This window comes from Corylus avellana, chromosome ca11, assembly GCF_901000735.1.
Source record: "Corylus avellana chromosome ca11, CavTom2PMs-1.0".
In the NCBI taxonomy this organism is placed as follows: domain Eukaryota; kingdom Viridiplantae; phylum Streptophyta; class Magnoliopsida; order Fagales; family Betulaceae; genus Corylus; species Corylus avellana.
Genome location: NC_081551.1, coordinates 12,741,522 through 12,764,164, shown reverse-complemented (window position 1 = coordinate 12,764,164; position 22,643 = coordinate 12,741,522). Strand labels below are relative to the sequence as shown.

General features: G+C 36.9%; 2 protein-coding genes across 6 annotated transcripts; one reads left to right on the top strand and one right to left on the bottom strand.

Moving 5' to 3' along the window:
- Positions 1–1,096: 1,096 nt before the first annotated feature.
- Positions 1,097–4,605, top strand: LOC132166602 (pentatricopeptide repeat-containing protein At4g20740; the record flags this gene model as incomplete). The annotated part of the gene is given in 2 exon segments (XM_059577451.1): positions 1,097–3,578; positions 4,204–4,605. A coding segment is annotated over 1 exon segment (2,178 nt). The 3' UTR covers positions 3,317–3,578; positions 4,204–4,605.
- A 963-nt stretch (positions 4,606–5,568) lies between these two features.
- LOC132165450 (NAD-dependent protein deacylase SRT2) lies at positions 5,569–22,372 on the bottom strand. 5 transcript variants are annotated; one of them, XM_059576023.1, is made up of 12 exons: positions 22,134–22,372; positions 18,155–18,197; positions 17,794–18,031; positions 17,562–17,627; positions 16,038–16,083; positions 13,071–13,231; positions 12,849–12,978; positions 11,930–12,094; positions 9,713–9,840; positions 6,571–6,670; positions 6,417–6,486; positions 5,569–6,068 (listed from the first exon to the last, which is right to left on the bottom strand). In XM_059576023.1, the coding sequence occupies exons 1-11, from the start codon at positions 22,176–22,178 to the stop codon at positions 6,433–6,435; spliced, it is 1,176 nt and encodes a 391-aa protein (XP_059432006.1). In that variant the 5' UTR covers positions 22,179–22,372; the 3' UTR covers positions 5,569–6,068; positions 6,417–6,432. The 5 variants fall into 5 exon arrangements, with proteins under 5 accessions (XP_059432006.1, XP_059432007.1, XP_059432008.1 ...); XM_059576024.1 differs by having other exon boundaries at positions 5,569–6,057; XM_059576025.1 differs by lacking the exon at positions 5,569–6,068 and having other exon boundaries at positions 6,571–6,653.
- Positions 22,373–22,643: the final 271 nt, after the last annotated feature.

The window sequence follows — 22,643 nt, the reverse complement described above, 5'->3', positions numbered from 1 at the left end:
ATAATCAAGCGATTACCCAGTGTCAGTCCTTATGCGAAATTGCATAAAGAAACCATTACAAAAATCCTGAACATTAAAAAGAGGAAAAGAAACAGCAAATTACAATAATGGAATTTATCCTAAGAAATGTCATTTGATCTGTTACTTACATTATAAATAATAAGGGTTAAATACCAAATACTCCCGGGTTTGGTAACTTTATTTTTACTCTCTTGGAGTTTCATTTTTATCACAGGACCCCCCTGAGGTTTTGATAAAGGACCAAGTTAGTCCATCCGTTAGTTAACCGTTAGTTGACCGTTAGGACTGAGACGTTGACTAATCAGATGTTGACACGTGGTACCTATTTAATTTTTTTAAAATTAAAAAAAAATTAAATAAATGCCACGTGTCAACATCTGATTGGTCCATATGTCAGTCATAACGGTCAACTAACGGATGGACTAACTTGGTCCTTTATTAAAACCCCAAGAGATTCTGTAATAAAAATGAAACCTCATAAGGATAAAAATAAAGTTACCAAATTCCAGAGGGTATTTGGTATTTGACCCAAATAATAATTCCCCTACATTAGTTCATTGTTGGACAACTATGCCATTACGTTACTCCTTTTTTTTTTTTTTTTTTTTTTTTTTTTAACATTACTCCTTGATATTAAATACTAAATGACTATTGCAAAATAACGAGACTTATCTAGATATTTTTTTTTAAAAAAAAAAAAAAAAAAAACCAAAAAAAATTTAATACGAAAAACAAAAATGAAAGTTAGTTTTTAAGTTAGTTTTCGACCGATGATTTTTACTGTCACATTATCAAGTTATATAACGGTCTACTAAATAACATTACTTATCAAATTAATTAAAAAATGGTCGATGATTACATTAGTAGCCTAAACAATCTCAATTAGCATGTGGGAGAATTGATAGAAACAATAAAAAATTTTCAAACCGGAGAAATTCCTCTAACGGGCATTTTTTCGGCTCACCCAAACAGGCCTTAACCAACGAACCAACAATGGGGTCGGGAAAGATGGACACTATTACGAAGACCAGAGGGGGGAAGTGAAGACGAAGAAGGGAAGGGAAGGGAAGAGAAGCAGAAGGTGAAATAAGCAAAGGGAGCAACAAGGAAGCCAGAAATGCCCCCTCAGTCCCCAGTCCCCAAGCCCCATAAGAAGTTGTACTTCTTCTACGGCCACCGCAAGCCCTCCCAGAACCGCCCTACCGTCCGCGGTGGCCTCTTTTCCAACCGCGTCTCCATCACCCAACGCCAATCCCAACCCCACCCCCAACCCCAATCCCAACCGTTCCAGCTCCAGAACTGGGACCCACACACCCCATCCCCACCGTCCACTCACTCTTCCCCTTCCCCTGACCACAACTTCTTCTCCTCCTCCCTCCGCCTCTCCCCCATTGCCCGCTTCATCGCTGACTCCTTCCGCAAGCACGACAACCGCTGGGGCCCTGCCGTTGTCGCCGATCTCAACAAGCTCCGCCGCGTCACGCCCAATATCGTCGCCGAGCTGCTCAAAGTCCAAATCGACCCTGCCCTCGCCTCCAAGTTCTTCCACTGGGCAGGCAAGCAGAAAGGCTACAAGCATGATTTCGCTTCCTACAACGCCTTCGCCTATTGTTTGAACCGTACCAATCGCTTCCGCGCCGCCGATCAACTGCCCGAGCTGATGGATTCCCAGGGAAAGCCGCCCACCGAGAAGCAGTTCGAAATCTTGATCAGAATGCACTCCGATGCCAACAGGGGCGTTAGGGTTTACTACGTTTACGAGAAAATGAAGAAGTTTGGGGTTAAACCCAGGGTTTTTCTTTACAATAGGATTATCGATGTGTTGGTCAAAACCGATCATGTAGATTTGGCGTTGTCGGTTTACGAGGACTTGAGGGATGATGGGTTGGTCGAAGAGAGCGTCACTTTCATGATTTTGATAAAAGGGTTGTGTAAAGCGGGTCGAATCGACGAAATGCTGGAGGTGTTGGGGAGAATGAGGACCAATTTGTGTAAGCCGGACGTGTTTGCGTACACGGCGATGGTGAGGGTTTTGATTTCGCAGGGGAATTTGGATGGGTGTTTGAGGGTTTGGGAGGAAATGAGGAGGGACAATGTGGAACCGGACGTGATAGCGTATGCAACGTTGGTTACGGGGTTGTGTAAAGGTGGGAGGGTGGAGAGAGGATATGAGCTTTTCAAGGAGATGAAGGAGAAGGGCTGTTTGATCGATAGAGCGATATATCGGTCGCTGGTCGAGGCGTTTGTGGCGGATGGGAAGATAGGATTGGCTTGTGGCTTGTTGAAGGATCTGGTAGATTCTGGGTATAGGGCTGACTTGGGGATCTATAATTCGCTTATTCAAGGTTTGTGTGGTGTGAAGCAGGTGGATAAAGCTCACAAGCTCTTTCAGGTCACCTTTCAGGAGGGTCTTGAGCCGGACTTTGTGACGGTGAATCCCATCTTGGTGGGGTATGCTGAGATGAGAAGGATGGACGACTTTTGCAAGTTGATCACCCAAATGCAGAGATTAAGGTTTTCTGTCATTGATGATCTTTCCAAATTCTTTGCCTTTCTGGTTGGGAAGGAGGAGAGGACAAGGACGGCTGTACAACTGTTTGAGGACTTGAAAGGAAGAGGTTATTGTAGCGTTTCTATCTACAATATTCTTATGGGGGCTCTTCACAATAATGGGGAGGTCAAAAAGGCGTTATCGCTCTTCGATGAAATGAAGGGATCAACTTTTGAACCCGATTCATCGACATATAGTATTGCAATCGAATGTTTGGTTGAGGTTGATGATATTAAAGAGGCATGTGTGTGTTATAATAAGATCATAGAGATGTCATCCATTCCTTCTGTTGCTGCTTATCGTGCTCTTGCTAAAGGGCTCTGCAAAAACGGAGACATTGATGAAGCTATGATACTTGTTCGTGGCTGCTTAGCCAATGTTGCTAGTGGCCCTATGGAGTTTAAGTATACTCTTAACATTTTCCATGCATGTAAATCAGGTGATGCCGAGAAGGTGGTTGAGGTACTGAATGAAATGATGCAGCAGGGATGTCCTCCAGATGATGTTATATACTCTTCTATTATTTCAGGCATGTGTAAGCATGGGACAATGGAGGAGGCAAGGAAGGTTTTTTCGAATTTGAGAGAGCGCAAGCTTTTAACAGAAGCCAATATGATTGTGTATGATGAAATTCTAATTGAACATATGAAGAAGAAGACTGCGGACTTGGTGGTGTCTGGATTGAAGTTTTTTGGTCTAGAATCCAAGTTGAAAGCAAAGGGTTGTACACTGCTGTCAAGTTGAAAATATGCAGCCACTCTGTTCTGTGACATGGGAACTGATGGCCATCTAGAATTACATTTCTAACAATACATTCTTCCCAAGATTAGAATTGCTCCCGAAGAGATTACCCGTCTTTTATACTCCTGTGCATGCGGCAGTAAGGCGAGTTAGAGAGAAGAGAAAGCTGGAGTACGCATCAGCAGGTGACTCTGGTGGCTTACCTCCTCCATGCCCCTAGAAGATCTCCAACCAGGACTCCTCTGACAACATCGTCATTTGCAAGGTCTCTCTTTCTGGCTCCATGTCTATGAATGACTATGAAAGTTTTACTTCATACGAATGTTGTTATTGTTGAGTTTTTTCGTAGTGATCCATCTCACCATCACCAATTAGTTAGTCTTATTGTTCCTTGACACCAATTTTTTCATGTTTAAAGTACCACTCTTGTATTACTTACTATTGAAAACCATCCAACTCTAGGCCGAGTTTGCAGCAAGAGCTGCTGGTTGCAATCAATTTAGTGTCATGAAAGTACCCAGCTTCATTTCTTTCTTGTGGCATGTTTCTATTACAGCCTACAATATATATATATTGCTTCCACTAATTGGACTTGGTAATAGGAACTTCACTGCTAGGATACCCAGGGAGTGGTGTTAACTGACTCCAATTATGTCAGCAATATTCCTCTCATCAAAAACTGTCATTATGTCTCTTTCTGACACGTTTAGGGTTATCTTGAGTAGGTTTTCATTTTTCTGTCAAAAACTATAAACTACATTGACTTGCCTTTACTTATTTCAAGGTATCTAGGTAAACCACAGATCATGTATGTGTCTCAATAATATTTTTTCTCCTTTTGTGGTTATTAAATCCAAATTGCTGATCTGTTCTTTCTTCTTGTGCAGCAGAATGTACTTTAGGATCACGTTGAAGAAATGGACAAGACAGTTAATGAGAACTCGTAGGAAATGGTGTTTTGTTGATATAACTGGAGAAGTTTTAGCCTGTAGGCTTCCTTTGTTCTCAGTGACCTGAAACTTGGATCAATTGGTGATGTTTTGCTTTTACCTAGATTAACTGGATTGAGGATACCAACTTTGTGATTGGAGATTTGAAGGTGAAGCTCTAATTAATATATGTGGTTACTTGATCAATTAAGTTAAAGGAATAATTAATGTTCTATTAGTGTGAGAATTAAGTGTAAGCAGTGTTAGACCATACTCTGAAGTATTTAGATGAGAGACCCTCTACAAGTTCATTAAAGCCAAACATGTTTAAGCTTAATGGAATTATGTCGCCATCTCTCTGCACTATCGTTTTCTTTCTTTATTATCTCTGCATTAACTTATTTTGTCCCTTGATAATCCTATGAAAAGAGTGGGAAAGTGGTGGAGAACCATGTAGATTTATTTCTTTCACATGCTTTGTTGATATTGTTTTTCAGACGTAAATAATTCTGGTACTTAAGAGGCACATGCATTGATTGAAGAGCACCATGGAGAGCCTGGCATCTTTTGTGCTAGAGTAATGCTGGAGATTCCTGAAATACTCCCCCTCTTCTCTACTCCTTGTCATTGTGGTGTCTCCTCGTACCGTCACGTCGGCCAGGAAAAATAAAAAAGAAAAAACAAAGGGACAACCAAGGACACTTGAGCTAAGATGCATTTCGATGAAACTTCTAAAATTTTATTAACTTTTAATTTCATTTCTCGAACTTTCAATGTGATGCAATCACTCTTTTGTCAATTGTTTACGTTAAACCCTATCGGAAACCCTCAAAAAAGGCCAAATTACCCCTCAATTTTTGTTTTTTGTTTTGTTTTGTTTTGTTTTTTTTTTAATTTTTAATTTTAAATCAAGGGTAAATTGGAAATTTTATAAAAATGTTAGAGGTATAAAAGTTATTTTATCAGTTTTAACATCCGGCTACTAACAGAGGAAGTACATTATATCAAATTAAAAGTTCAAGAAGTGAGATTAAGAATTTTTGAAATTTGAAGGAATCTTCTTAAAACGCGTAGTAGTTTAGAGGGTGAAATTATCACAAAAAAATGGTACACCCAAATGAAATTTTCTTAGAACAAAACATCCTAAATTCTCTTTCTCAAATCGCTTCCTATTGTGTAACACACAAAATTAATTGCTTGATCAGAATAGGCTCATTAGTGATAAAATTACTTCACCCGATCGGCTTCTGAAGGGGAAAAAAATATACAATGCCAAACTATACATTCATCCAAGAGGAAAAAATAAAAATAAAAAAACCACAAAAAGGACATAAACTGTACATCTAGTCATCTACACTTTTGATCTCACACAAATTAGTGGGTTTAACCATGACAAAAGCATAAGGATTATTCAAATAACAACAGCTAGCAAAGGGCTTCCTATCTGATACAAGCAAGAATTTCAGAACAAGTTTGGCTTGTCTCAATGAAAATCTTCTCAAATAAATCAACACTAAATGTTTACAATTATTTAGGTGATAAACAGAGATCCTTTTTTACTACAAGTAATTTTTTTCACTTGCTTAACTGAAATTATTCCAGACCTACCCGAAGACGTATAAAAAATCAATGATCAAATAATTTCTTCCCTGCTTTACCTAAAAGAAATCTGCATTTACAGGCAAAGGCCATAGGCAATGTATTTCCACCAAAGGAGGTGCTAATAAAGCTTTCATCCCCAGATCTTGACATAGCCTCTAAAATCTTACGACTCCCCTCTAGTAAGTTAGTCTGTCGTAGGAGGGTGGCCCTTTCCTGCACCATTTCTGAATGCAAAGGAAATGAGATCATGAGTCAGGAAGACCCTAACCATCCTTCATCAGTCAGGAAAAGGATAAAAGAATAACCTAGTAAATGAAATTAAAATTTGACATTTTCTGAAACCATACCAAGTCCATTTCAAAAATCAAAGTAAACGAAAATGAAAGTTTAGGGTTCCATCATGAGTCAGGAAGACCCTAACCATCCTTCATCAGTCAGGAAAAGGATAAAAGAATAACCTAGTAAATGAAATTAAAATTTGACATTTTCTGAAACCATACCAAGCCCATGTGGTGCCCAACAATTTCAAAAATCAAAGAAAACGAAAATGAAAGTTTAGGGTTCCATCGTACCTTGTTACAAGTATCATCAAAGGAGAGCAGGGATGCTGAGGGATCCCAGGTCAAGCACTCTTGGTAGGATCTGTAACAATTCAAGGCAAGCAAGTGTTGATAAACCAACATAAGTTGTAGAACTAGCTGCTAAGATGATCTCAAGAAACTGTACCTCTCCTAATCGGGCATTGATTTTCAAGGGCACAAAATCATCAGCCCGCGTTACACCTATGTTCACAATGGCAGTAGCAGCACCTGCCTCATAAGCAGCTCTGTGAAACTCAATGTGAAAAGCCTTATGAGCTACATATTAACAACACTGGGAGAAATGTGTGGGTGGATTTTCTCTATCAACCTATCCATATTTCTGGGTAAATAAATGGGTGAAAATAAAAATGCTTCATCTGCTTCCTAAATCAGAATCTTGACACTGAAACCAAACTGTCTTCTAATATGTAGCTACCCTCATCTAAGTTGGAAGAAGAAGAAAAGAATACTGTTTTTTCCACTATGATCCTTCATACGTTTACATGGGGTTTAAATATTAAAAAAAATTACAATCTATTATGGACATGTACTTATTGCAGATTACAATAAGAAATAATAGGAATCAAATCATGGTAAACAACATAGCATATCGTAAGTTTCCATCTTCAACACTTCACCTCAAGCTAAGGGTAAAGATGTTTCGCATGCCCAACTTGCATAAGGCTGAGTGAAGAACACTATAGACACTCCCTTTGTCAAAATATCTGCAATTTGTTCCTTTGTCTTCATATAAGTGCATATTATACCCGCTCATAGTTTTTCATTAATACAATGTCAAGTCAATTTCAACATGCTTAGTTCGATCATATTGGATAGGATGGTGAGCAATATTAATTGCAGCTTTGTTGTCACAATACAGTCTCAGAATCTTTGGAATCATGCCCAAGCTCTTTCAATGGTATCTTCAACCATAACATTTCACACTCCATGAATCATGGCTCTAAATTCTGCTTCCGCACTAGATTTAGCAACCACTAATTGTTTGTTATTACGCTGAGTAACCAAATTACCTGCCACAAATGTGCAAAACATGATGTGGACCATCAGATCCATAATAGATCTAGTTCAATCTGTATCTGTATAGGCTTCTATTTTCAAGTGATCATATCAAGAATGTTAGAAGAGTGTATTAGGGTTTAAGGGTATTTTAATCGTTGTTATATTTCTTAAAACCTATATAATAATATTTTGAGGTAGGCTAGGTACGGAGAATAAGCCTTCTCTTTCTCTCTAATATTTTTTATGCAAACCTCTCAACATGTTATTAGAGCCTAGGGTGTAATCCTTTCCTTGATACTGCTTGCTTCTCCCTTCTTTCCCTTTCTCCCCCAATTTTGCCTTGCTGTTGATCAAAGGAGACAGACTGGGCTTAATGCCCATGTTAGAAATGTCGTCGAGATCACTATCATCAATGGTGTTATGCCGTTGACATCACCACGGTTGGTTCTGTCGTCGTTGGTGGGTTTGGTGTAGCCAGCAGAACCGTACTTATGGCTGCTGGGTTTTAAGTGTTTCCCTATTTAAAAGAATGCATCAAGGTGGTTGGTAGTAGTCGGTCGGTAGTATCTATGGCGGTTGGTGCCGTCAGCAGTGGTAGGAGACAAGTACAATGGTGGTTTGGTGAGTGGGTTTCAGTGGAGATCGTGTGGTTGTGATCAGAGGTGGTGTCTGTTGTCGTTGTCGTCGTGGTCGTGGTCACCAGCAAATCTTTTGGTTTTGGAGAAGACAAAGTCTGTTTGGTTATAGAATTATTCGAGATAAGGATATCTAGAGCTCTAGTCGAGCTATTCCGGAATATGATACCACATTTCAGATCCAGCCCAAACCGAAACAGGTCAGGCCAGTTCAGCCCGACTCCAAGTTGGGCCAGTCCTATATCAGGCAACTCAGTTTGTCAGCGCGAGGCACTTTGATTTACTGGTTTTGGTCACCACCCGGTACGGTTCATTGTATTTTGGCCGGTCCAGCCTGGTTCAGGCCTTTTCGATTCATTTTGCGGTCAATTCAAGTCAGTTTTCTCTCTATTTCATCCGGTTCTGACTAGGTTTGAGTTGTTTTCAGCTAATACAGGTGGTTTCTGTTTGTTACACACTTTCTTGGTTGTTTGGCTTCGGTTTGGACTGTTTCTTGTGATTTTTGGCTGGTTGCTATAGTTATTTGGCATTGTTCTTTGTCCATGTTTCAACATTATGACCACTAAATCAGATTAATCACTTCAGCTTCTATGGGCAATGCTCCTATGACATCTGTGAAACTAAATGGGAAAAACTATGTTTATTTGTCGTTTGCTCAACAGTGAACGACGTGTCATTTTGGACAAGGCTATATGACCTATAGTTTGCCATTCAACGCTAAACGACCTGTCATTTTTCTCCCACACCAGAACCACCGTGCGAAGCTGCCAGAATCGTACCTCAGCCACAGAAACTTCTTTTCTTAGAAAACAACCTGAAACATACCCAAAACTAGCTGAAGAACCCAAAAAGAGATGGAATACCTTAAAGGAATAAACACTCAGACGCTCTCTTGAAAGAGCAGCTAAAGGATTTGACTCTACACTGACGTCAACGACTGTACAACCGATTGTTTCTCTGTGTTTTGCTAGATACCAGCAAGGATTCTAATTGCTCTGAAACCAAGTTAGACGAAGAAGAAAAGAATATTGTTTTTTCCACTATGATCCTTCATACATTTACATGGATTTAAATAGAAAACAGTTGCAAACTGTAATGGAAAGGTACTTATTTCAGATTACAATCAGAAATAATAGGAATCAATCTAATCATAGAGAATCAACACAGCATATTGCAAGTTTCTATCTTCAACAATCTATACAAGATATCTGGAAGGATAATAACATATATACACATACAAACAAAAAATTATTCAGCCATTAGAAAGTACATATTTTTTCTAGCTGAAGCACACGCTGACACCAAAAAAGCATTTATCCCCTTCTGCAACTGCCAATATCATCTTCTTGTAGCGAGCTAATGTGAAAATGTTTTCAGTCAAAGAGAACCCATATGTAGAGGATTAGCCAAATTAATAGAAGCTTTAGTCCACTATATGAAATTACGATTCAACTAATAGATACTACCAAGTTTTGTTAACTAATTTAGGATGGTGAAACCAAGGACAAATGAAAAAGATCTTTCCATATATAGAGGTACGTGGTAAACACTATAAATTTAATATTTTACTTTCTCTCACTTTAATGTGAAACATATGTACAGAAAAAAAGAAAAAAGAAAACAGAAAGGTACCTGACAAGCCGGTAAGCAGACATGGTCATCAAAGATGATCCTAATACAAGAAACGCATCACATCCTTTTGCAGTTTCCATTGCCTTATCAGCTCTATCCTTGGGGACATTGTCACCAAAGAAAACAACCTTCAAACATGTAAGATAAGAGTATCAAAAACACTGCCTCAATTGTTTTTCTCGTATACTTAAAACATTGAGTGTGCAAAATTGCTGCATGCAGATGGATTTCTTACATTTTTAGTGTTGGCTAATTCGGTGTCCAAAATACTTTAATGTAATTTGATTTTAGACAAAATGCTTTTAAGAATCCTTGTAAAAATCAAGTTTTCGGTGCTTAGTTTGAATGGGTCAGCAGAAGAGGCTATTTCTTGAAGCACAGATTGATGCATTCCAAGCGCTGTTCTATTTCAAGTTTGGATAGATGAAGATTGAAGCTAGGCAAAATGGTCTGTTCCAAGTGCCGTTCTATTTCAAGTTTGGACAGATGAGAATAAAGCTTGGCAGAATGCTCTGTTCTATCAGCCGTTCCAAATAAGGTTTGGATGGAACCTTTGTTCAATGTTGTTCAAAGACAAGTTGAAAGCTCCGTTCCAAGTCCCATTTCAAATGCAGTTCAGATGTGCCGCTCAAGAAAACCTTGTTTCTATGGTTTAACCAAGTCCAGTTCGGACGGGCCATTTATCAGTTTGAATGGGACAATGTAAGGAGCACATCGAAGACTTCCAGAGAACTCCATCCTAAGTCCCGTTCTATTTCAGTTCGAACCAAAGTTTTCCAGAGTTAGCCATTCTATTGGTCGTCCTATTTCAGTTTGAACTAGTAGTTCCAGGCTTCCAGTATTGACCCAGTCAGAGTAAAACAATCATAACTTTTGATTTCAAAATCCAAAAAAACAAATTCAATGGCATTGGAGAGCAAATTCAAAATGTTACAATTTTTTATTTCATGAAATGTTTTCAATTCCAACGTTTAGGGAGTCAAAACGGGCTGTGAATGTAAGACTGAAAAGCTGAATTGCTGGAACCTACTCCAATTTGAACGAGCAACTTACCAGTTCGAAAAGGAGTCTTAAAACTGCAATTCTTGATCAGCCGACTTCTAGAATTTAGGACTACTTTTCCAAGTCTATTTAAGGGCTTTTAGAGCACGATTTGGGTGGATTGGAGGCAATATTTCCAGAGAACAAATAGCCTTTTTCTTCATGTTCTAAGAGATAAAGTTTATGTTTTTGTGCTTTCAATTGCTCCACTCTTAAGAGTATTTGTTATAAACCACAACCCTTCATCAACAATAATAGAAACCTATCAAAGTTCTCATAAAGGAGATCAAGTAGTAGAATTTTTCAGAAGTTCTGAGAGAACTACTCGGTAGTAGACAAGCGGGTCACTTATCTAATGCAAGAGAGTGTCAACTTAAAAAGTTTTGTAAGTGTTGTATTTTCATTCTTCTATAGTTGATTGATTTCTTGGGTTTAGCTACTTCAGAGTGGTTTAACATTTAAAGAGTTCGTCGAAAGGTTTCCACTTCGTCACCAAATTACTTGTATTAATTGATTTATCGCTTTCATTATATTTGGTGAATGTTTGTGTTGTTACTTATTTTAAATTCCGCATTATTTTTATAAACACCTATTCAACCCCCCTTCTAGGTGTTATTGGAATCTTGGACTATAATTTTCAGGATTGAACCAAAAAGAATGAGGACTGAAATATCACCAAAAGATTGAACAATGCAAACAAGAAATTGGATAACAAATGACCCCCATTTTATTGCATGTGATGTTACCACCCAGCTTCCATACAATATGGAATTTACAGAACTGCAAAGCATACTCATGATGCAATCTTCCCCTGTATTGCACATCAAAATCTACAAGAACCTTTTCGTAGTTTAATGGGGTCAATGTGTTCATTTGAAGGGGAATAATGATTATCAACTATTTACTCTCTATTGTGAAGATATAGGTGATTTTCCTAAAGTCTACAATTGCTTCTAGATATTTCTAGTGCATATGAATTCAGTTGTTTAATAAGAATAACATAACAAGCCAGATCCAGTCAATTCCATTACATTTGTCCAGTGGTGCCTTGGCAAGCCTGTCACATAGATGTCAACATTACAGTTTAAATTCATGATCCTATTCGGTAAAGTAACAAAAGCTTTCAGAAAATGTAAACTGAAAACTTCTAATTTATAGCAAAAAAAAATATCTTACATCAGGTTTGAGCACACCATTGCATTTTTTGCAAGTAGGAATATGAAAATCCTCTTCCCAAAATTTTTCATCAATTTCAATATCACCGTCGGGTCTTTGCTTCATGCCAAAGCTTTTGTCTGACCCAGAGCTGCCATAGTCCAAGCTTTCAATTGCTGCTGCCCACTGCAGTAGAAAATTAAAATTTTGCTTATCAGTCAAACATGGGTTTGCACCTGAACATTAGATTCTACTGTTCAAGGCATAAACAGTCATATAAAGCATTCATAAATTAGAAGGCAACAAAAAACTGAAAACATGACAAATCCTACCTAAAAGATACAAGAAAGTGTTAGCCACGTTTGCAATATTACTTCAAAAAGTTTAGTTGAAGTTACAATAAGAGCTCCCTATAATCACTTATAAAGCTCAATTTCACTTAGGATTGAATGTATGACTCAACACCCGTGTAACACCTTCACATTCCACCAACCCAATATGGGACTTAAATTTTCGGAATGTCACAATCTTCCCCACTCAAATCCCTGATGTCCTCGTCAAGGCTTGTGTCACTATGCAATGCCTCAGCGCTATATGGTGTTACTGGGTTACTTTGATACCATTTGTCACCATCCAAAGAAGCATTAGTCACATATGTGCTATTACTTCAAAATGACTAGTTGAAGTTACAATTAGAGCTCTCTAAAATCACTTACAAAGTCTAGTTTCATCTAGTAAGAAACCAATGTAGACTTGGCACCCATGTAACCTCATCATAATTCACCAACCCAATGTAAGACTTAACTTTCTGTGGTGTCACATTAATGACCACTCATAAATCTCCTTATTAAGAAAAGGTGATTCCGAAAGTAACCAACGATGTAACATGAGAAGCTTAGATAGTTGCGAGTCCAAGAAGAATAAATTGCTCAAAACTAACCTTTGGATTAAGCTCCTTCACTTGGTCCTGAAACAAATTCCGACAAAAGGAAAAACCACAATCTAGACAAGCTACAGTATACACAGTCCCATGTATTTCAAGTGGGTTGCTACCAGCACGATGATGCAGCCTGAAACAAGATAATTATAAATTAGTCCCATTGGACTCGCTTCTAACATGTAGAATTTCTCAATCAAGGGATAAGGACATATAAATAGTTACCTGTCAACATTTTGTGTAGTCATAAAATTTATTCGGCCAGCATTTTCTAGAGATGCTAAAGCAATATGGGCCGCACTCGGCTGTGCTGCGGTAAACCGTCTCCATCCAGCATAGCTCCTGGTCCAATACCGCCTACGTGCTCGACTTGATCGGAGAAACTCCTGTTGAGAATCCCAGAATACTAGAACTTACAAAGAAAGAATTGACACAAACAGCAGTAATTGATAAAGTGATTATTCACAGCTTTGATCAACTGTTTCAAAATTTTGCAAGAATCGAGCAGAATACAATTAAAAGTTTACCTTGATGAAACTAGAAAGAAAAGTTGTGAGTAAATAGACTACCCCGTTTAAAACAGAAATGAGAAACAAATACATGAAGGCTAGTCAATATGCTTTGTGCTAATGGCATGTTTCTATAATCAAATAAATCTTTCAACTATGAAGAAATATCAAGGGAGCAATGACCACCTATATTCCAGAACTTCACACCAAATACAACTGTTGCCCAATGAGAAGCAACAAAGATCCCCCCACCCCACCCGAATTCTTCCCCTCAAATCTTCTTTCTGGTTATTAGTGTCAACTTTTTCTCCTACTCGTACACAAAAATTGCAGATGTTTTTTTTTTTTTCGAAACGAATTAGAACAATTGTCACCATAAAACATAGGATACCAGTATTACAATCCAAGTTAATACGCTCTCCATAATGAGTGGCTTAGTTGGCAAATGCCCAAATTTTGAGGAGCAACAAACACTTAAAACTTTTAAACATAATTTTCCATATTGTCCTTCAAAAAGTAATCAGCATGCATTTAGGCATATACATTTCTTTTACAATAAAGGCTGTGTAGCAGATGGTGTCTTCATGTCTTTTGTGGTGCCTTTGGAAGAAAAGGAACGAGAAGCTTTGAGGACCGTGAGAAGATATTGGCGAAGATTAAGTCGTTATTCTTCAATATTCTGTATCTTTGGACAGTTGCTGTTATTTCTCCCTTGGTAATTAGTTATCTTGTTTTCCTTGTTCTTTTTGCTCCTACTAGCTAGATGTTTTATCTTGTATACTTCATGTGTACTTGGAGGCGACTTACGCTTTTAATGACATTTTGATTACCTATCCAAATAATAAAGGTTATAGTGAAAAGAAATTATTTGATTTTGGAAATGGACATACATTATGAGGCAATAAAAAAAGGTGAATTGAGCCACTCAATATGGGATGAATGGAGCGATAACTCATGAAAATATGCCAAATTGTTAGAGATGGTAGTCTGAATAGATGATTATTTTTCAATTTCTTAGCATGTTCATTGAATTCTAGGTAATATTAAACCTTTCTGACAATAACTTGTTCGCTACTTAGCTTCTCCATTTTCATATAGTTCTTTATTTCCAACCTTCCTAACTTTGACTTCACTCTTTCAGTTAGCCTTCAAATTTTTTTTATTTTTTTGATAAGAATCATATCATTAAAAAAGCACAGAGGAGCACAACCCTAGTGTAACACCCCACCCCAATGACATACAATATTGTCCACTTTTGGCTCCCCTCAAACCATACTTCCTAGGAGGTCACCCATCCTAGTATTTCTCCAACAAAAGCATGCTTAACTGCGGAGTTCTGATGGGATCATGACCATCATAGCTTTAAAACGTGTTGTTATCATTAAGGGTATAGTATACATTTAAGCACATCCTCATCTTCATACCCAAGCGATATGGGACATCACAATCAATCACCCCTTCTTAGGACCAGCGTCCCCACTGGCGACCCTCATGAGATTAGCCAATTCTTGGCGTCCATCCCAGCGAGTGCCCACTAGCAACCTTCATGAGCTTGTGCACGCTCCCTCCATCTCAGGATGAGCAATGGCTCTGATACCATTTGTGACACCCCATCCCAATGACACACAATATTGCCCGCTTTTGGCTCCCCTCGAACCAGACTTCCCAGGAGGTCACCTATCCTGGTACTACTCCAGCAAAAGCATGCTTAACTGCGGAGTTCTGATGGGATCATGATCATCACGGCTTTAAAACGCGTTGTTGTCATTAAGGGTGTAGTATACATTTAAGCACATCCTCATCTCCATACCCAAGCGATATGGGACGTCACACCTAGAGTATACAAAGACGAACCCCTACATGGGAGAAGAATAAAATATATTCATGAAATCTGCTAAAGTATGGACAGCCGCTCAATAGTAAGCCACTATCCACATATACAACAAGTTAATCATATCCTTTTGCAACTCTACCACCGAAACCTCAACATCCTTCAAACATTATATGCTGGAGCCTTCCTTATTCATAATTGATTTAGGGCATGAAAACTTGTGATGAAATATGTCTGGTTTTATCATGAGAAAGAAATTGAAGAGAAGAAGATTTAGGGCGGAGACCAAAAAGGATGAACAGATGGAATGGAGTAGAACCTAAGAAAAGTAACAAGGTAGAGAAGATCATATCTGAGAGGGTCAGGGGTATCTTTCAAATTCAGGGAAACCCTGGAATTGAAAATGGGAGATATGAAATAAAGAGAAGCATCATACCAAGAAAAGAGAGAAAGATAAATAAGGAAGATGAGAAAACCAGCAAAGAAGAAAAGAGATAGAAAGGCAAGGATCAGATAGAAAAGAGAAAGATTTGGAAAGCAGGAGAGGGAGAAGAGGAAAGATTAAATGAGAAAAGAGTACTCACTTATCCTATACCTTTTTCAATGAGAAAGAGGCTTTCTTTAGGTTTCAAAAAACTTGGGAATAACAAAGAACACGCTAGATCTAAATCTTCGTAACACAATAATATCATCAAGACCTATACCTCCTACTTAAATTGAAGATAATTAATGCAGATAAAAATTACTCAATCTCCATGATATATACCTAATATACCTATATATTTTTGGGGTATTAGATAGAAAATACTGCTATAGGATATAAATAGCACACAGCACATGCCTTCAGATCACCTGATGAGTAATTGGTTTGAAACCAGAACTATAAGCTCCATTTGGGCTGCAACATGATAATACACAACAATATTATTTAAAGAGTATATATATATATATATAAAAAAAATTGAAATATTATTAAAAAGCACAAAAGATGCAATCCAAGTACACATGAAGTATACAAGAGATATACCCAACTAGAAAGAAAAGAAAGGTCAAGAAAATCATGAAAACCAATCAAATTATGATAGTCTAAACCAGTTGTCTGATGATAAAGAGTATTGAAGAAGAAAGACTTTAGTTCCACCACCATCCTCTTGCAGTCTTCAAAAGAAAAGAGTTGACAAGTGCTATGATCCCAAATATATGTAGATAGCTTGAAAATAAATTATATATTGCAATCTATGTAAACTTTAAAAGGAAACATCACTTTCACTAAGCTAAGATAAATACAACCACAATACCTTAAAATATAATCATTGTCACATTCTGAGAGCAAGAACACATAATGAACTTGCTAGTTATGATGGGAATAGGCAAATGTAAGAGAAAATAGGGGTGAATTTTATTCTACTCATTCATTCCATTCATTTCACATATATAGGCACTTTGTACAATGTTCTAGATAATAGACAGCTCATACTAAGATAGCTCACTAGGGACAACTCACCATGTTTCTAGAATAGGGACACATCACACCCCTTCTAGAATAGCAAACTATTCTCTAACAGAAACAAAACGCCAAACAAACTAACAACGTTTGGCTTGCATTAATGTTAACATTTCCTAACTATATGAACGACAGACTTATCTACTTACATTCAATCAAAGTAAAAGCGAAATCTTTGATATGTGACAAAATCATATAAGAGAAATATCGACAGAATGAGGGTCTATGACTGATAATGGCTTGCTCCTCTGTACATGTCATACATCCAATGTAGATGTATTAGATTGCCTCTCACTAATGCACAAATCTCCTGACTACTAGGAAAAACTGACGCAGACAGATACATTTATTTTCTTCTCTGACGACAACCAACTACCAAATGCAGCATAGATAAAAAATAATACATGTACATATATTATACAGTCAATGAAACCTTTGCCCACCCCAACATAGTAGAACTTTATGTGATTGGAAAAGGTAAGCAATCAATAGTCAACATCAAAGGAGGATTGACAGTGTCAACAAAACAACCAAGAACAACTATCAACTCTTGCCAATAACTACCTAAAATCATGAAAATTACTTGTGTAGAGTCTATATACACTGAGGGACAAAAAACAAAGGCTTAATGTGATCAATCACAAAGTGCAGCATCAGCAAACATAACAAGGTCTTCAACAGAAACATATAAAAACACAAAGACACAAACATCCTTTTGTTCTGTTTGGGGAAACTTTCAAGAAGCTTTTAATTCCATAAGTTACAGTTTAATGTTACGTCACACATATTAGCAGACATAAGGACCCAACATCAAAAGTTTTAAAGACAACAATTGTGGATCCAAGCTCACACAACCAAAGAGGAGCAAGAACCTTCTATAATCAGGAATTCCACATTCTGTGCTAATCCCAGCTCCAGTCAATACCATGAGCTTCGTGCTGCAAAACACCATATGACCAATAGAACAGAACTGGTGAGAAAACTAATAACAAAAAAAGGGTGAAAAGTAAACAGTTTGAGTCATAAGATATATTCATTCTGAAAGATATGTTCATAAGCTACACAAAGTTTTAAAAACTAAATATGAGAATATCTAAGATTGACCTTTGATCAAAGAATTGATACAAGAGGTTCACATCATTGATGCTAGGAGGATCTGAATCAGGAACCAACTTCTTGTCCCTCAAAAATTTTGAAGGCACCTTTTCTTCTCTCCCTGATGAAGTCCCAGGGATTGATATCCGACATGAGGTTTGTACAGACTTTACAGTGCCCTGGAACAATATGACTCTTCTTCCTGTGCTCGGAGATAGCCAATTTTTGCTATTTGATTGAAAAATACCTGAAGTAAAGAAGAGATTTCAAGCACATAATATCAACCATTTATGACGCACTTAAAAAACAAAAGTTGGGAATTTATTAAATGATGCTAAAACAATTTGGTAGATTGCATGGGCATACTTGCCTGGCATAATGCCCGATTTGAAAAAACTTGCACTTCTGGAACTCTGCATAGTCAACCTGAACAATTAAGTATCAAGAAATCCAAACTGCTATTGGACAGAGCCATGGAGAAATGATGCTGAATTACATAATCAAACAGCACACACTACTATGAACCTTGTCTAGATGGTTGAAAGCTTTTCAAAGAAACTTTTATAGAATATTCATTGCACTATTCCACTATAATAAAATCCCGCATCTTTATTTTTGAAAACTAAAAGCTATAAATATACTCATCCGATGTGTATGCAGAAGGTTGTGAATGGTGTAATTATCAGCCTTCAATTTGACCATTAGGTACCATTCATCTTCATCATATATAATTAATTTTACATTTAGTGGAATCTAGAACAATCTGCGATGCACCTAATAACTTTTTCTCTATGGGAGCTGAATAGGAAATAATTTGACAGTGATGAAAGATAGAAGGGTCTCCCTTTGATAACTCAAATAGACATAGAAAAGCATCAAACAAAAATGTGAATATATAAATCCATAAAATGTGAACTAGCATCTTATGTAACAGAAGTTGGCTCAAAGAGAAGTTTCCCAAAATAAGTTCAATTGCATTCTCTTTTTTTTTTTTTTTTTTCCTCATTGGTAAGATAAACATGCGCCAGATTCTTGAACTCACGACCTCACATTCCACCCTCCTCTTCTAGATGAAGAAAATGCCATTTGTGCCAAATATAAATAGTTCACACAAGAAGGGTTTCCAAGTGAAGGGAAAATATTCACTTAAATCACTACCAAAAACGCATGCCAATTCTAGTTCTACTTGCCTTCTACACACACTAACTAAACTTCAATAACACATTACACAATTTTATTAAAAAGACAGTGTTAAAAACAATTTGCATAATTATCTCTGGGGTCCTTTAAACTCTTCCAAGTAAGGTCTCATTGCAAGGAACGAATTTGAACTAGGACCAGGTGGTGGCTAGAGTTCTCTTCTACTCTATTTAAATTTTCAAGTTTTCCTAATAATTTTAAAACTTATTTATTGGTGTTTCCAAGTAACTTTAGCACTTCTATTTTTCCATGTTTTCCAAGAAACTTTAGGATTTATTTTATTTTCTTTTTGGAGTCTTCTAGTAACTCAAGGATTTCTTTCTAAGCTAGGATTGTAGATATAAAGGTTTGCATTGAACTTCTTTAATTATTGAGTCGTTGAGTTTATTATTGAGATGTTTTATTGAAAGGAAGGTTTTCTTCCTTATTCTTTCTTCCTTGTGGATTTCAAGGAATTCAAGAAAAAAGATGTGTTCATCTTTTCTTCTCTATTGCTTATGGTATTTCAGTTGATATCTATTCCCTAAATTGATGGCTAACCCATGCAATGGCGGCAACGTCCTTGGAAACAATCCTCGCAACAAGTAGGGCTCTCATAAGAGCCGAATTTATGGACTTCCAGCATGAAATGCAACAAACTTTCCATGAGACACAGTATGCTTTGGACAATATTTAAGCCACTCTTGCTCGACTAACGATCCAGATGTAAACCACAACAGTAATAAGATTCACAATGATGATGGGGCTCGCAGGCAACCTGCTCGTAATCATGCTCATATGTCTATAAATAGACAGCTAGCCTATAAGGAGAACTCTAGCGATGATAAAGAGTTTTCCAAATGCGTATTTTAAAAATTTGATGAAAACAAGCATCAGGATATTGGTGATGGAAAATCTAGAGATTTTCACATGAACTTGATAGACTTTATTTTGGGACTATTACAAACCCAACAGGGATTTAAAATTGTGCTTGTAGCCTTGTAGTATTTGATAGGAATTCGAAAAATGGCACATTTCATAGCTAGCAAGAAGACTTCCGGTGCTACTTATGTCTTGAACTTATTTTTCAAAGAAATTATTTGTTTCATGGAGTTTGTGAATCCATTATATTAGACTGAGATACTAAGTTTTTATCTCACTTTTGGAGCATCTTATGGAAAAGGTTTGATACGTATCTAAACTTTAGTAGCACTAGTCATTTAGAATCAAATGGACAGACAGGTGGTAAATCAAACTTAGGGAAATCTTATTCTTTACATTTTTGGAGAGAAGCCAAAGTAATGGGACCTTGTAGTCCCACAAACACAATTCGCTAACAACAATACAGTTAAAATATTCTTAGGAAATGTGCTTTTTGAGATAGTATATTGTACTGTCAGAACATGTATTAGATTTAGGCTTCACTTGTTTCACTATAAAATGTAAAATGTATCTCGTAAAACATTTTCAGTATTTTGAGGTGTTTGGCTATGCTTCAAAGCTTGGTCAACCGGAAAACATTTTCGGTCAACAGTAAAACACCCATTGTTTTCGGTAAAATGGTTTACCTTTATTTAATGCATAAAAGATTTCTCATTTACAACTCCTCTCTCTTCAAATCTCTCCTACCAGCAAATACCCACACCATAGTATATTTCAGACACCACCCTCTCTTCCGTCTGCACCAACCCCCACCGGAGCCACCCCATCAAAAATTTAAATGTTCATAATTTCACATTTTCAATACATACCAAACAATGAAAAATGTTCTCAGAAAAACTTTCTGAAAGTTACAACAAATACCCAAAAATTCTTTTTTTAAAAAATAAATAAATAAAATTTCAGCTAAAAACATTTTACATCAAAAAATGTTTATGTTAAAACAAACGAAGGCTTAGTTCCATTTCCTATGGATGAAGTGAGACAAAAGTTAGAAGAGTCAAATATCAAGTACAAGAAAACCACAGATAAGAAGCAGAGAGAAAGTATTCAAGCAGGGTTATATTGTCATGTTCTATTTAAGGAAAGACAGGTTTCCTGGGGAAATGTATAACAACCTCAAGAATAAGAAGTATGATTCTTGTCTCATCATTTGGAAGATCAACAATAATACATATCTTATCGACTTGCCAGATGATATGGCTATCTCTTCAACTTTCAATGCTCTTGATCTGTTTTTGTACCATACTTTGAATGATGCATCTTCTTCCAGTAATAACTCGAGCAAGGTCCGTTTAAGCCGGGAAGGCTGATGTTAGAGTTTTCTTTTGCTTTATTTAATTTTCGTGTTTTCCTAATAATTTTAAAATTTCTTAATTTCTGGATTTTCCTAATACCTTTAGGAATTGTATATTTTCAAATTTTCCTAAGAACTTTAGAATTTATTTTATTTTAGTTTTATAATTTATGTCTAGGCTAGGATTTGTAACCTACATACCAGCTTGAATTGAACTTATTTCATCATTGAGTCATTGAGTTTATTACTGAGTTATTTTTACAAAAAGAGACTACTCTTTCTAGTTCTTTCTTCCTAAAGGGTTCCAAAGAATTCCAGAATGAAGATGCACTCTTCTATTTTCTATCGCTTCTATCGTGTCACAATTTCAGTCTGAATGTATTCTGAAAAAAAATAAATAAATAAATAATACAAAAGATATTTTATTACATCATGTATTATTCACACTAGAAGCATTCTTGAGGCTAGAATACCCTGCACTTGGGGGCGAGAAACAAGGATCCAGAACCTTCTTAAACACCTGCTTCTTCTTGTACATTGTGCATTTTATCAGGCTCTATTAAAAGAGAGATTCAGTTCCACCATCTAATAAATACTACACAATTTGTATGTTTTTCCAACGCCCACACAGCCAGTTTTAGTAAACATTATCTTTTTCCCTAAAAACAAAATCCAAAACATAAATTCTGCTTCATCTGTATGTTTTTCTTCCCAATATTCGGAAACCCATGTCCCAAACATCGTTCCTTTTCCTTTCCTTTTCTTCTCTAACCTCTACTAGTAAATACTTAAATGTGTAAGAACCCTTCAAAACATAATATATAAGAAAAGCATTCAATCAAAAACCCAGAAATGAGCAATATTCAGAAAAATGACTACGAATAAATCCAACCATATATAATGAGCAAATATAAGAGAAGGAATTGGAACTGACAGGGAAAAAGGGTAGGTGGAAAGGCAAGCGCGTGAGCATGGCCATTTAATTGCCTTCGCAAATTTGAATTCTAGTACGCTGAACTCTCTTACTCTCCTTCTCTGAGAACCTGTCAGCAAAGGTGATCGGATTTTGGCAGAGAGAAGAGGCAAAGGCTAGTGTCGGTGTCTCTCTTCCAAGCATTGGAAGCGTCGGAGGTAGTTTCTAATTTCTATTTCTTCCAATTTTGGTCTACCGGGAATGGGGGACACTTTTTCCACGTTGCAAACTTCTCTACCATTTAAATCTTTACAAGAAATAAAATACGATCAGTTGTATTTATTAATAAAAAAATTGTTATGGGCCTAACCATGGTTAATATATTTAAGGAATTTGAAATAGAGATATTCATTTACTACATTTTGGAGGGTAATATTGTCTAATTTTTTTTTGCAAAATTTTTGACAAGTTTGCACTCCGAAGGGCATATTTGAGTGTGTATTTGAGAGGCTTAAAAATATGTTTAACACT